The sequence below is a fragment of the Acomys minous genome (genome assembly GCF_964271855.1).
Source record: "Acomys minous genome assembly, chromosome: 10".
Classification (NCBI taxonomy): Eukaryota; Metazoa; Chordata; class Mammalia; order Rodentia; family Muridae; genus Acomys; species Acomys minous.
Genome location: NC_140491.1, coordinates 62,501,153 through 62,516,169, shown reverse-complemented (window position 1 = coordinate 62,516,169; position 15,017 = coordinate 62,501,153). Strand labels below are relative to the sequence as shown.

General features: G+C 51.2%; 2 protein-coding genes across 12 annotated transcripts; one reads left to right on the top strand and one right to left on the bottom strand.

Moving 5' to 3' along the window:
- Positions 1-48: 48 nt before the first annotated feature.
- Positions 49-7,579, bottom strand: ENTR1 (endosome associated trafficking regulator 1). 11 transcript variants are annotated; one of them, XM_084797835.1, is made up of 10 exons: positions 7,406-7,577; positions 7,173-7,322; positions 6,734-6,802; positions 5,719-5,834; positions 5,101-5,511; positions 3,889-3,962; positions 3,390-3,547; positions 2,979-3,041; positions 2,536-2,675; positions 49-981 (listed from the first exon to the last, which is right to left on the bottom strand). In XM_084797835.1, exons 1-10 carry the CDS (start codon positions 7,473-7,475, stop codon positions 940-942), a joined length of 1,293 nt encoding a protein of 430 aa, XP_084653961.1. In that variant the 5' UTR covers positions 7,476-7,577; the 3' UTR covers positions 49-939. The 11 variants fall into 11 exon arrangements, with proteins under 11 accessions (XP_084653961.1, XP_084653957.1, XP_084653962.1 ...); XM_084797831.1 differs by having other exon boundaries at positions 3,400-3,547; positions 7,406-7,575; XM_084797836.1 differs by having other exon boundaries at positions 3,390-3,511; positions 7,406-7,575.
- Positions 7,544-14,884, top strand: PMPCA (peptidase, mitochondrial processing subunit alpha). The gene is made up of 13 exons (XM_084797830.1): positions 7,544-7,682; positions 8,316-8,518; positions 9,116-9,195; positions 9,391-9,473; positions 9,991-10,085; positions 10,769-10,869; positions 11,302-11,565; positions 11,804-11,896; positions 11,981-12,099; positions 12,210-12,300; positions 12,443-12,505; positions 13,035-13,179; positions 14,569-14,884. Exons 1-13 carry the CDS (start codon positions 7,615-7,617, stop codon positions 14,736-14,738), a joined length of 1,575 nt encoding a protein of 524 aa, XP_084653956.1. The 5' UTR covers positions 7,544-7,614; the 3' UTR covers positions 14,739-14,884.
- Positions 14,885-15,017: the final 133 nt, after the last annotated feature.

Genomic DNA, 15,017 nt, shown 5'->3' with positions numbered 1-15,017 from the left:
GGTGTCACTCAAGCATGAATCTCTGACAAAGCCAGAATGACAAAGCAATACAAATGATTCTCAGGATTTATTTAGACAAGAAAGCCATTGTTGGTCTCAACAGGAGGGGAAAAGGAAAACAAACAAAAAAACCAGAAACAAAAACAAATACCAAAAGGAAAATGGCTCCCAAACTCCCACCCCTCAGCACAGCACAGCTGTTGACACAGGGTGTGCACTTTAAACTCCATGAACTGCACTGTGCAAAAGGCACATTGACATCTAACATACATCGAAACTGACAGTGCCAAATGGCTTTCCAAAGCTGACAGCTCACAGCAGTGAGTTTATAAAGCTTTGCAACATGGAACATCTGTGACCTTGGTCCTATGGTCCTGCTGGGAGGACAGCAGCATCTACCAAGTGGTGCTGCCTCAGATGAGGCTGCTGACTGCAGGAGCCACCCTGTGAAGGGCACATGTCAACCATCAGCTAGAGGGGCACCGCAGGACAGTGTGAATCCCTGTGCAGGCGGCTCACTTCCACACTGGCTCAACTTAGTGTTCAACTTAACAACGTTGAGGCTAAGCCCGAGCTTATCCTACTGGTACATGTGAGAGGACAGTGGAACAAGCATCTTACAAAAGTGCTGTTTCAACTTTAGTGATTTCTAAAAATTGCTGGATTTTATAAAATTTTTTTCCGGTAAATCAGTGACTTTCCCCAAACGACTGCATATATCTGTTCGGTGCAGCTGGTGGGAAGGAGCCCTGTACTCAGGTGGCCAGCAACGCCACTGAGGCTGTGAAATGCTTTGGTGAAGGCTGCATAGTTAAGAGCACGTTTGGAAGATGGGAGGCGACATCCAGGCAGAGGTGGTGGGAACTGGTGGCAGCCAGTGCTTCTCAAGAGTCCGTCTCATCCTTAACTTCAGTAATTCTGTCGATAGACTTAAGGATTTCAGCAACAAGGTTCAGTGTCTCTGCTCCAGACACCAGCTGCCTGAAACACAGATACCAGGGCCATTACTGCTACTGTGCAGAAGTAATCAGAGAGAGAAAACTCCTGGGATCAACAAGGTTTGGCACACTGGACTTCGTGTGTCTGTTCTCAGGCCCATGTGCTTGTGCACTGGGCAGCTGCCCTACAGCAGAGTTTAGGGAGGACAGGCAGAGATGGTGGGTTGGAAGCAAGACAAGTTCACCAGAAACGGATACTGATTTTCTGAATTTCACTCTTTGCTTAGGCCAAGCTGGTGGTGCAGTACCCTCAATGACATGAGTAGCAGGCACTGCATGCCACATCCCTAGCCATGAGAACTACGCTTTCATGTGCAGTAGGTCAAATGAATTAAATACATTTGACCAGGGTGCAGCCTTGGTGAATGTTTGACGCTATCATCAACCTACTAGAGCACAGTATGCTGACTGTGGCAGTCTTCTGGATAAAGGGGAAGTCATGTCACCCCCTTCTTTAGAGCTGCTATGTCTATGGGTGAAGGACCTGGATTAAGTCATGATATCACCCTCATCTCTTAAGTGAGAAGGTTCTCGGGGACAGGTTAAAAATAAAAGTCCTGCAGGGCACAGTGGCGCATGCCTGTAATCCCAGCACTCAAGAGAGGCAGAGGCAGGCGGATCTCTGAATTCAAGGCCGGCCTGGTCCACAAAGCAAGTCTAGGCCAGCCAGGGCTACACAGAGAAACCTTGTCTCAAAACTCCCCCTCCCCACTCTACACAGTGAGACTTTGTCTTAAAAAACAAACAAACAAACAACAAAAACAAAAACCAAAACCCTCAGAGATGGCTAGAGGTTAAGAGCACTGGCTGCTCTTCCAAAGGTCCCGAGTTCCAATTCCTGACAATCACATATAAAAGATCTGGTGCCCTCTTCTGACCTGTACACCTGCATGCAGAACACTGTATACACAAGGAATAAATCTTTAAAAATAAAAAACCTCAAAAAAGCCAGGCGTGGTGGCGCATGCCTATAATCCCAGCACTCAAGAGGCAGAGGCAGGTGGATAGCTGTGAGTTCGAGGCCAGCCTGGTCTACAAAGTGAGTCCAGGACAACCAAGCTACACAGAGAAAACCTGCCTTGAAAACCAAAACCAAAACCAAACAAAACATATCAAAAAACAAGCCAGAGCCAGGCAGTGGTGGCGCATGCCTTTAATCCCAGCACGTGGCAGGCAGAAGCAGGTGGATTGCTGTGAGTTTGAGGCCAGCCTGGTCTACCAAGTGAGTCTAGGACAGTCAAGGCTACACAGTAAAACCCTGTGTCAAAAAACCAAAACAACAACAACAACAAAAACAAGCCAGGCATGGTGGTGTACACCTTTAATCCTAGCACTTCAGGGCAGAGGCTGAAGGATCTCTGAGTTCCAGGCCAGTCAGAGCTATAGAGTGAGCCCATTTCAAAAACAAAATAATCCTGCTTGACTGCCTACTGTGTGACCTAACAGGTTAGCCAGACTACCTAGCACCATTTTCCTTTCTGGTCTAGTCAGACTATATAGCTAGAATGTTTGGTAGCCAGGCCATCCAGGGACTCACTTTATGGATGCATGTGCACTGTTCATGACAACATGGAGGTTCTGCAAGGCCACGTCGGTGTTCTGCTTTACCACTGTAAGGCTGGCGCCCTGACCCGACCGCAGGGCTTCGTTTTCTCGCTTGAAGTTGGAGAGCTGTGCCTAGGAAGAGGGGTGAGCAGTTAGCGCCACACTGCAGTCCTGTGGAAGACCAGCGTGTCACAATGGAGAGGCACAGACTTGCACAAGGGGCTGAGCCTGGCCCTGGCCTACTCACAACAGGCTCTTCTCACCCGTAGCCCAGGCTGGCCTTAACTTTATGACTACCCTTTGCCTCAGGCCCTGAATGCTAGGGTTATAAGCAAGCATCACAATGCCTGGCTCACATTTTTTCCCCTCCCTAAACTTGTATCTACAGGACTTAACAAAGGAATAAGCAAACAGCTAAACCTTCTCGCTACTTACCTGGAGCAAACTTACTTCCTGTTTCAGCTTCATGACATGATTTTCTGCTTTCACAGCCCGCTTCTGTGGCCCCAAAAATAAACACAGTATACATCACCAAGGCTGTCAGGACAGGACACTTAGCTCCACAGACAGCAGTGAACTATAATCTTCCTTCCTGGTTCTCTGCCCATGGATGTCCACCCCTGAGGACCTGGGCTCTGCCTTTGCTCACCAACAGCACGAGGGACCACCGACCCCAAGAGAGGACCCAGTCACAGCATCAGGGCATGCTGGCCTATCATAGAACACATACTCAGCATGGTGAGAGCCGTGTGCTGACCTCAGAGTCCAGCTGTGGACTCTGGCGACAGTGACAAGCGCTCTGTCTCAGCAGCCTCCTGCCCACCGCCCGCTACCCCAGAGCAGAACCCCTCCGTACGGTCATCAGCTCGAGGTTCTGTTCGACTTGCTGGATCACTGACTCCAGATTGTGGAAGTCACTCTCCTCCTTGATCATCTTCTCTTCCAACTTTCGCTCGAGCGTCCTCACCCTCAGTAAAGGAAACACTGAGTTGAGTTTTCTAGGCCTGTCAAGAATGCTTCCAATAGCACTTCAGCCTGATTAACCTGTGATACCCACTAGAACCCATGGCTGGAGCAGCTGCCACAGGCAGTCATAAGGTGACAAGGACCTCCGGCCATAGTTGCTCCCAGTGGAAGGCACAGCACCATTTCCCCAAGCTTTGCCAACCAAGACAAAGTTCAGCTGACTTGTGTCTTAAAAAGACTAAATCAGAATACGAGAAAAATGTGTTTGCTCCTTTAGGCTTGCGGATGGCAAGCAGCTAGGCCCCTCCTCCCTTGGAACCAAGCTCCCTGAACGGTAGAGGAGGTCTTAAAGGTGATGCCTAACTGTAAGTTTACATACATTTCTGTTTGAGTTTCAGAGACGCTCTGAACTTCATTTAGCTTTCTTCTGAGCTTAGAATTTTCATCTTTCAGCTGTAGAGGGGAAAAAAAAAATCATTAGACACCCAGCATGTCTCCCTCACAAGTGGAGCATCCTTCTGCTCTGGAATATTCTGTCGGTCTGGAGGTGGAACCTTATGCACTCAAGGCAGGGCCAGAGGTGTGGAGACATAGCCCACTTTCTGATTTTTTGAGGCAGGGTTTCTTTGTGTAGCTTTGGACTTGCTTCATAGACCAGGCTGGCCTCAAACGCACAGTGATCCTCCCAAAGTGCTGTGATTAAAGGTGTGCACCACCATGCCCGGCCTCTTGAAACATCTTTTTGAGGCAGCATCTCTGGTAGCCTAGGCTGCCCTCTAACTTGTTCCTATATACCCAAGGATGGCCTTGACCTTTTATCCCGCCTGCCTTCACCTTCCAAGTCATTCCAAGTACTGGGATGGCAGTCGTGGACTTCTGTACCCAGCTCTGGAATTTAAACCCTCCAGCCCTTAACAGAGATGACCTAGGGCAACACACTTGAATGTTTCTAGGTGACTATAGCTTAAAACCTTCCTTCACGCAGGACATTGAGCAGGATGACTCTGAGCCAACGCTTCTAAGGGGCTGCTTACTCATTCTAGGCCATGCCTGCCTGCCTGGGAGCTCACAACATGCTATATTAACTGCACAACAAAAACCAACCCAGGGTAAAGCTCTCATCAAGAAAGTCCACTTTCGGGCTGGAGAAACGACTCAGAGGTTAAGAGCACAGGCTGCTTTTCCAAAGGGCCTGAATTCAATTTCCAGCAACCACAGGGTGGCTCACAACCATCTACAATGAGATCTAGTGCCTTCTTCTGGCCTGCAGGTGTACATGCAGGTAAAATACTGTATACTTAATAAACAAATAAATCTTAAAAAAAAAAAGAAAGAAAGAAAGAAAAAGAAATTCCACTTTCATTCTTATTTTTCAGCACTGAAGGTCTAACCTAGGACATGCCAAGGTAGAAAAACACTACCACTTAGCTATATCTCCACGTCCCTCCACAGGGAACTACTACAGCAAGATACTGTATGGCCAACTCTCTTGTGGTTGGCCTTGAGCCCAGGCCACCCAGGAAGTGGGTGACTGCAGCTTTCCTCTAGAACACTGCCCAGCTGTGTTGGGTGCCGCACAGCCCTCACTTACTGCTTCATAACTTATCTGCAGTGTCCGCAGGTGTCTGTCCCCCAAGGACTCTTCCTGAGCTGCAAAGTCTACGTTGGGATTCCCAGCGGGAGATGCCGGGGAGACCCTTGAGTCAGTGTCACTCAGCGTCCATGGGGGCAAAGACTCAGGACCTGCCAGCTCTGATGTGTTGGAAAAAAAAGAAAGGTAGGTGCCACAGGGTGATGTAGTCTCTGTGGCTCTAGAGGAATGAGTCTGCTCCACAGCGGACGGCAGGTAGGCTCTATTCCATCCATCTTCTTCCTCCTCCTCCTCTAGGTTGTTGGCTCTTGTTGGGTCTTCAAAAAATGGCTGCTGATATTCCAGGCCATACCCCACTGGCTGGGAGGCAGGGGAGCTGTGGTCTAATCCCAGTGGGTGCCTTGAAGCTTCCTGAAAACAGTGGAGATAAACGCTGGGACCGGAAAGGCCATGCTCAGCCTGTCAGAGAGGGCCCATCTCCTCTACCAAAGGGGCCATGTCTGCTCCACCCAGTCTCTCCATCAGCAGCCACATCTGTTCTGCTCTGTTCCCCACACTCAAATGTCTGTCTCCAAAGATGTAAGTTAGAAGAGACGCCCTAAGGCAACCACTGTGTACCTTCGGGTAAATCCGACTGTTGGTCGTGTCTTCTTTTGACAGGCTGAGGTTCTTGGTTTTCAGAAACTCTTTGAAGGAGAATGGATTGGCTTCTTCAAGGTCTTCAAGTTTGTCACCTGAAATTAATGGACACCACAAAGACTGTTAGAGGGTCCACCATTGTGTGCGACCATCACATTTCAACTGTGACTCCAAGAAATACTACAGAACAAGAAAGCTGCCCAAGGAGGCTGGGGAACAGGCCTGCTCTGGCAGGCTCTCACCCTCTGGCCTCCCCCAGACATCCCTTGCCACTTTTTTCTTTCTTTCTTTGTTTTTCTAGGCAGGGTTTCTCTGTGTAGCCTTGGCTGTCCTGGACTCACTCTGTAGACCAGGCTGGCCTCGAACTCACAGAGATCCGTCTGCCTCTGCCTCCCTGGGTTCTGGGATTACAGGTGTGTGCCATACCCCTTGCCAGTTTTAGAACACAAACAAGAAATGCTGTGTGAAAGACCAAGACCAGGGATCTGCACATACTCAGGCAATTAGTCTCTTGAGTCACATGCCCAGGCTCCCCATGCTGACTTCACTCCACACACGTAGTGTGGGCTGAAGGCTGCTCCTATATGGGCTTTAAAGCTCTAGAGATGCCACAGTGCCAGGAACTGTCCCATGTCATCCATTTCTCTGACTTTCTCTCTACATAACCTAGCTGACCAGCCTTCTCCACACCTACTACACTCAGTTGCTTATGTAGGTCTCTTGCATGTGCCAGCCTGAGTAAAGTGGGTTTCTGTGACTTGTGTCTTGCTGACTCTGCAGCGCCCTTGGAGGATACTTTCCACCTCCCAGGCACCTCTGACATCCTATTATTTTGCCCTCACACTCAATCGTTGGGTTTCTATCTCCACTGCTCTTTTTGGGCTCCGGGTACACCCCTTAAACCCTGTCGTCCTGAAAGCCCATGGCCAGAACACTGCCTGCCTGGTACCTTGTCTGACTAGGGGCAAAAGAAGAAAACACTGAGCTTCTCTACCTCCAAAGCGTGCCTCATGGGCTCCCGACGGACCTTGCTTAGTACATTTCTCCTTTCCATAGCCAAAATCTGCAAAGAGACATTGTCAGCTCACCGTGATCACAGCAAGTCTTACGACTGCAACATCTGTTAGGGGAGGTGAAGACTACAGGCTGCCTGACTCCCACTGACAGACCCTGGTCTGGGAGTAGGAGGATGTCTCCCGAGGCTGGACGCGGTAAACTACACACTCCGGAGCGCTCACGGAGCAGCTGTGAGTGGAACACAGGCCCGCTAGGTCCAGCCCCTCGCCTCTCCCAATCCGGTGGGCTGAAGCGGTCTCCGAGCTCCACCGGACACTGACTTTCCTGCCTTGGGGCGGGCGGGCGGGCGGGCTGGCTGTGGGGAGGGCTCCCCCTGCTGCCCAGCTCCGCACTGCAGCCAGCGCCCCGACTCTCACCTGTGTCTCCTACCGAAGCCAGCACCGGGCTGGGCACATAGCACATAAACGTCGGCCGAAAGCCGAAGAGATGGGGGTGCAGGTCCCCGCCATGGGAGCGCTCACAGTCTAGCTGAGGGAGACAAGACCGGCGCTCATAGAACGCAGGAGCTGTAAGCGACAACGAAAGCGGCTTCACCGCGGGCCGCCGCCGCCCGCGCCCCCCGGCCCGGCCCCGGCCGCGCACCGCTCACCGTCGGGAACCACGAGGCTTCGCGTCCGCGATAGTGGGGTCGCGCCCGGCCGCCGCGCGTAGCCCGACATCGCCGAGCCCTAGCCCGGCCGCAGCCCCATGGCACCACCGCCAGCCTCTGCCTTCTCTGGCGGGGCCGACAGGAAGCCAGCGCCGAACGCCGCGGGGCGGGGCCGGAAGCGGAAGTGACCGCAGAAGCGCGGCGGCGCGATGGCGACGGCGGTGTGGGCGGCTGCGCGACTTCTTCGGGGCTCTGCGGCTCTGTGCTCGCGGCCCAGGTGAGCCGAGACGTGTCCCAGCGCGAAGAAGGGGTACTGGGAGGAGTAGGCACCCCTGGGAGCTGGAAGAGGAGAATGGACCCTGGCGTAGAGCACAGGCGTGTTGGGCCTGGAGAACGAGCCCCCGGCACTGGGACCGGGTTGGAGGGGTCGCCACGGTCAGCCGGCTGGGGCGGTGACAGGGCTGGCCTAAGGCCTTATGTGCAAGAACTGGTTTCTCTCATACCCTGCTGTCCAGAATGGGCGCAGTGATTGTTTAACCTGGGTTTGGGTACCAACACCCACGTGGAGGCTTACAGTCATTCCTAACTCCACTTCCAACGGGATCCAACGCCCACTTACCTCCATGGACACAAGGCATTCCCGTGATGTATGTACGTCCGTGCAGGTAAACACTCAAACGCATAAGAATAAGTCATTGTTTTTCTGTTTAAGACGATCCAAAGACTTGACCCAGGCTACCTGAGATCCTATGGCAGAACCTGCATCTCCAGCACTCTTACACATTATGTTGAGGCCCATGGACTTAATTCTTCTGAAGATTTCCCTGTTGCCTTCTCGTGCACACCTGAGTGGTCAACACAGGTGCTTGTGACCCAGCACCGCTCTAACTGGCTGGTTGCTCTGCTGTAGGTTTGGACCTCCTGCTCACAGACGGTTCAGCAGTGGTGCTGCGTACCCCAACATCCCCCTGTCGTCTCCCTTACCTGGAGTGCCCAAGCCTATTTTTGCTACCGTTGATGGACAGGAAAAGTTTGAAACCAAAGTGACCACTCTGGACAATGGGCTTCGTGTGGCATCTCAAAATAAGTTTGGACAATTCTGTACCGTAGGAAGTAAGTTCTACTGGCATGTTGAAGGTGGGCCCTCCATTTTGACAGTTGTAATTAGCATTTCCATCATAGGCTACTCACAGGGGAAGCGTGTTAAGTGTGAAACCTTGTCCAAAATGTGAACGATGGCCATATTTGGAGGTGGTTTGTAAGGTGTGCCTCTTCCCCCATTTTACTTTTTTGTAGTTCTGGAAGTCCCCCCCCCCCCCAGCTAGGATTCTATAAATATTAACTTGTAAGGCCAGGTGTAGTGGCACATGGCTGTAATCCCAGCACTCAGGAGGCAGAGGCAGGCAGATCGCTATGAGTTTGAGGCCAGCCTGGTCTACAAAACAAGGTCAGGACAGCCAAAGCTACACAGAGAAACCCTGTTTCAAAGGAAAACACACACACACACACACACACACACACACACACACAACAAACCCAGAAGCCATTAACTTGTTTGTGTCTGTAAGGCCATTACCAAGAATGACAAATGTGTCCATTGCCCTCATGTACTAATGATTGGCCAAAGTAAAACCATGGTTTGGGAAGCTTTCTGTTGACTAAATGTTTTGAATATCCGGCTTAACCTGTCAATTTTCTTCTTGTTACTAGTTCTTATTAATTCAGGATCACGATATGAAGCGAAATACCTTAGTGGAATTGCTCATTTTTTGGAAAAATTGGCATTTTCGGTCAGTGTCTAATTTGTACTTTTTACAACTTTCTGAGTTTTCTTTTGTAAGAACTTGTATTATTAGTTAATGACTCAATTATGAAGTTGATGCTCACAAAAGACTTAGAAGATAATTTTGTGTGTTTGAAAGCAAAAGTAAACTTACTATTTTTTGGGTTTTGGGTTACTTACTGAAGGTTTATTATTTTTATAGTCTACTGCTCGATTTGGCAGCAAAGATGAGATCCTGCTTACGCTGGAAAAGCATGGTGGTATCTGTGACTGCCAGACCTCAAGGTATTTTGTGTCGTGTGGAACTGTCCTAGTCGTCCTTGGTCATAGTCTTTTGGGGTCCCTGGAATCAGAGAGGCTGTAAAGATGAACAGCGTGTCTGATGAAGTGCTGGGGACAGAAAGCATACCGTACTAGTTTCCTTCTTGACATCCTGTGAACGTCTAATTGTCCAGGCCTTGACCTGTGAGGGATGCCCAGTTAAACAGCAGGCCCCTGTCAGCTTTCTGAAGCTGGCCATGTTTCCTCATGAAACCAGTCTATATTTGGACCAGCCAGGTTATTTAGCCAGGCTTGGGAAGCCTGGATAAAGACTTGGTCTGTGGATAGAGGGAGAACCAGCTCCATCCGCTTCCATAGTATCGTATGGGAAGCCTCACTGTGGGCAGTCGTGGCTCCTGTAAGACCTTCACACCCAAGGAAGAGGCTGTGGTGGAGCCTTCGCTGGCATGTAGAACCTCAAGCCTTGCGCTGTCCTCTGGTGTAAACCTCGCACCTGCTATTGTGGCCTTTTTTCTTCCAGAGACACCACCATGTATGCTGTGTCTGCTGACAGCAAAGGCTTGGACACTGTGGTGGGCCTGCTGGCTGACGTGGTTCTGCACCCCTGCCTGACAGGTGTGGCTCTGACTGGGTGGTCAGGAGGAACGTTGGAAGGGCCGTCAGTGTGAGGCAGGGCACTGTTGGAGCTGGGAACTCATGTGCCAGAGATTGGAGGGAAGGCCAGTGCTTAAACAATCCCTTACAATGGTACCTTTTGTTTCGTACTTTCATATGTTTAAAAAACCTTAAAGGTTTACTAAAATTCTTGTTGGGATGACCTACACCCACACAATAAATTCTGTTCAGAAATGTCCCTTATCCTGTGTGTAAACACCCAATGCTATGTCTGTAGAAGCTTCCCTTGCATCGTCTCCGTTATTCCCTGGCCCTGTGAATGGTGAGACTTGGATTCCTGTTAGGAGGATCCAGGAGGGAACAACAGCTGGTCCCTCCCAGCTGCTCTCTGCTCAGCTAGAGAAAGGAGCCCTGACTCAGTTGGTGTCTGTTTCCTAAATGCTATCGCATCCACCTTGTGTCCTCACAGGTGTGTTTTGGAACAGACAACAGGTGAGGCAGCTGAGCTTGGAGCAAGCCCAGGGGCTGCAGAACAGAACAAGACCAGTGGTCGGGTCCCTAAGGTTCACCTGGCAGCCTCCCTTTCATCCACAGGTGCTCGAGGGCTTTCCTTAGGAGGTGACTGTAGCACCTGGCCAGGGTCAGCCTGTGGGTTCAGACCAAACCTGTCTGGATTCTTGCAGATGACGAAATTGAGATGACGAGGATGGCTGTCCAGTTTGAGCTCGAGGACCTGAACATGAGGCCTGACCCAGAGCCACTGCTCACTGAGATGATTCATGAAGTAAGATAGGAACCCCCATGTGCCCTCCCTGCTGTTGGCTTTGCAGGTGGCGAGGTTTACAAACCAGGCTTAGCTTCTTGGTTCTTTGCTTATGAGGCAGTTGCTATTTGGTTCAGGATTGGTCTTGAACTTATGATCTCCCTGCCTTGGCTTCCAGACATGTGCCACCCCTCACAGCTGCATGGGCCTGCCATGTCTGCAGTGGTAGCTGTTCCCACTGAGGGTGTCACAATCTTTACCACTCCTATGTGTTACCTTAATTTTTCTCTAAGGTAGTGTTTACTGCGTCTGTAAACACAAACATGGAGACAAACTGGAGCTAATGCCCAGCCTTTTTGTCACAGGTGTTATAGGCCATGTTGGGAAGTCCTGCCTTCGGGGACCTGATGTTTTCTTTTTCACTTGAGTTTGTTTCCCTTCTGCCTGCCTCAGGCTGCTTTTAGGGAGAACACAGTGGGCCTGCACCGGTTTTGCCCTGCAGAAAACATAACAAAGATCGATCGAGACGTGCTGCATTCCTACCTGAGGAACTACTATACTCCTGACCGCATGGTGCTTGCTGGAGTGGGTGTGGAGCATGAACACCTGGTGGAATGTGCCAGAAAGTACCTCCTGGGAGCTCAGCCTGCCTGGGGAGCTACTGGTGCTGTGGATGTTGACAGATCAGTGGCACAGTACACTGGGGGGATCATCAAGGTAACTCAGCTGGGAGCCCTCAGGGCTGTGTCTCAGAACATGGATTCTCTGGGTATGTGCTCTGATGAATGCCTTTATGCTTCTCCTTAGTGTACAGTCCAGCATTGTGACAGTGTGAGCATATCCCTTGTTCAACGCAAGAGTTGACAGGGCTAAGGTCACCTGATGTCTGGTTGAGTGTGGCTGTTTTCTTAGTAAAGTTTGCGAGCTTTATTGACACGTGTCTGGTTGGTTACAGGTGGAAAGAGACATGTCCAATGTCAGCCTTGGCCCAACCCCAATTCCAGAGCTCACACACATCATGGTGGGCCTGGAGAGCTGCTCCTTCCTGGTGAGTGCAGGTATAGGTCTGTGGTGCCAGGGGGCCAAGCCACTGTGGCTGACAGACTGACTGGTGTGTCTCTGTGTTCCATAGGAGGATGACTTCATCCCCTTTGCTGTGCTGAACATGATGATGGGAGGAGGGGGCTCCTTCTCGGCTGGAGGGCCTGGCAAGGGCATGTTCTCCAGGCTCTATCTCAATGTGCTCAACCGGTGGGTCCTGCTGGCTGGGTGCTGCTGTCCTTAGGCTGCTGAGGACACGGATTGTGCTGACGCCTTCCAGCTATCCTGTTGCCTTCACCACGCTGTGTGTCCCCTGACAGGCACCACTGGATGTACAATGCAACCTCCTACCACCACAGCTATGAAGACACGGGCCTCCTGTGCATTCACGCCAGCGCAGACCCAAGACAAGTGAGGGCAGCCCTTACCTCTCACTCCAGTGTACACTCCACAGCAGCACCAAAGCTCTGGGTGGGATGGCAGGGAGGGGGTAAGCTTGAGGGGTCAGCCGACCAGCACTTGAGCTCACACCCTCATCTCATACTCTTTTTAGGTTCGAGAAATGGTAGAAATCATCACAAAGGAGTTTATCTTGATGGGCAGAACGGTGGATTTGGTAAGGCTGGAAGCACCTCCCCAGTACTGCCCCAGGACATTTCCGCTCTCGGCGGGTGGTTCCTATAGAATGGCCATAAGCTAAAGCAGCATTGTACAAAATGAACATCGATGCAGGGTTTTTTCTAGGCCTTTCCTGGCTCCATTTTATGTTGAAACCCACATTTTTGTTGATTGATTTTTTGAGACAGGGTTTTTCTCTGTAACCCCGGTTGTTGGGATCTTGCTCTGTAGACCAGCCACCTGCCTCTGCCTCCCAAGTGCTGGGGTCACAGGCATGTGCCGTCCTCTGGTTTCTTGTGCAAGCAGGTGTGGCTTCCTGGTGCATGTGCTCTCCTGCCATTCAGGCAGGCCGCAGAGATTGGACACATGATAAAGGCCTTTCCAGTGCAGTTCTCCTGTGCCTGGGAAGTGTGCCTGACTGGAAACCACACTGGGACAGCCCCTCCACGCTGCTCATCTTTGGGCCCTCTTACTGTTGGAGTCTGCCCCTCTGCCAGCTTAGGTGACTGGTGGTGTTTGGTTGTCAGGTGGAACTAGAGCGGGCCAAGACACAGCTGATGTCCATGCTCATGATGAACCTGGAGTCCAGGCCTGTGATCTTTGAGGATGTGGGGCGGCAGGTGCTGGCTACACATTCAAGAAAGCTGCCCCACGAGCTCTGCACACTCATTCGTGAGTATATGCAAAAGGCTGGGTTGCTCCCATTTTGAGACTGCCCTGGAGCAGATAGGTAGATGGTCCCCTGCTGTCTGCCACACCACAAGCCCAGTAGTCCTTTCCCAGCTCCATGTTAATACCAGCTAGGTGCCTCCGCCCGGGTGGTGCAGGGGGTGGAGCCGTGTCACTGCGCTGGGATAAGGTAGCTTGTGTGCAGCTCTAACCTGTGGCTTGGGAGTGTGTCTAATAGCTGGTGTTCAATCTTCTGGAATTGGGTGTGAAGCTTGGAATAGAACTGTAGGTGGAGCCGGGCGTGGTGGTGCACGCCTTTAATTCCAGCACTCGGGAGGCAGAGGCAGGTGGATCCCTGTGAGTTCAAGGCCAGCCTGGTCTACAAAGTGAGTCCAGGACAGCCAAGGCTACACAGAGAGCCTGTCTCGAAAAACTCCAAAACAAAAACAGATGTGTAGGTGGGGGCAGCGTGGGTACTGTCACCTGTTGTCTGAAGACAACCTGCCTGCCTGGGGTTGGAGTCCTGCCCTCATGAGTGCCTCATCTCTAGAAAATGAGTAGACCTTGTGGTTCTAGTGGATGGATTTCTGGGCCCCTTCTAAAGGCCAGGCTGTGGGTGGCTGTGCGATGAAGGATGTGCAGCACTGGGGAAGGAAGGAGTCTGGATTTTTTTTTCTGTTTGTTTTTTTTTTTTTTTTTTATTTTGGAGACAGGGTTTCTCTATGTTATCTGTCCTGGACTCGCTTTGTATACTGGGCCGGCCTCGAACTCACAGCGATCTGCCTTTTGAGTGTGTGTGTCACCACGCCTGGCTGGATTTTTTTCCTAATGACTAGAAAATCAAGTGGACTTATGACAGCCCACTGTCTAAACATGAGACTCTTGATGAGGTGGCCATGGCATCCACAGCTGGGTTGTTTTAAGTCTCACAGACTGACCCACATCAGACTAGCCTCAAACTCCAGATCTTCTGCTCAATGCTCTTGAGTGTGCATGACCCTGCCTGGCTGCCCTCGTGTGCTTAAAAATAGTTTTTTGCTGCTGTTGTTGTTGAGGGGAGTTGAGGCAGGGTCTATTGTTACCCTAGCTGGTGTCAGTCCTGATCCTCCTGCCTCTGCTTCCCAAGTGCTGGGATTACAGACACACCACTACATTCAATTTGAAAATAATTTTAAGCCACTGGAGTTGCCACTGAATGGAAACTGACACTGTCCTCTGTTGCTCTGACCCACCTTTGGTCAGTCCATCTGCAGCTGAGCCTGAATCCTCAGCAGCCCCCACCCCACAGTGGTAGTAATGATGTAGATCAGGGCTCCTCGGCCATGAGGAGTACACTTAGATGGAGACAGAAACTCCGCTGTTGGCCTCACTGCCTCTTACTCTCTGATGTAGGGAACGTGAAGCCAGAAGACATCAAGAGGGTTGCTTCCAAGATGCTCCTTGGGAAGCCTGCTGTGGCCGCCCTGGGTGATTTGACTGACCTACCCACCTACGAGCACATCCAGGCAGCGCTGTCCAGCAGAGATGGGCGCCTGCCCAGGACATATCGGCTCTTCCGGTAGAGTCCCTCTAGGACCCTCAAAGACGGGCTGCCGAGTGCGTCTGTGCATGCTACTGTTGGTGTGGACACTGTGTAAGGATGGCTAGCCTTGAAAACAGTGCCAACAGTGAAACTGAAAACTTGAATGAAAGTTACTGTTGCCACCGACTTGTTCTTCATGTAGCAAGTGTGGTTTACTGAGTGCCTACTGCAGCAGGCCCTGTCTGGCCACTAGAGATTCTGGAGCAAGGAAGGCTGGGGAGTCAGGCACAGGCTTGACGTCAGATCAGAGGCTCCATGG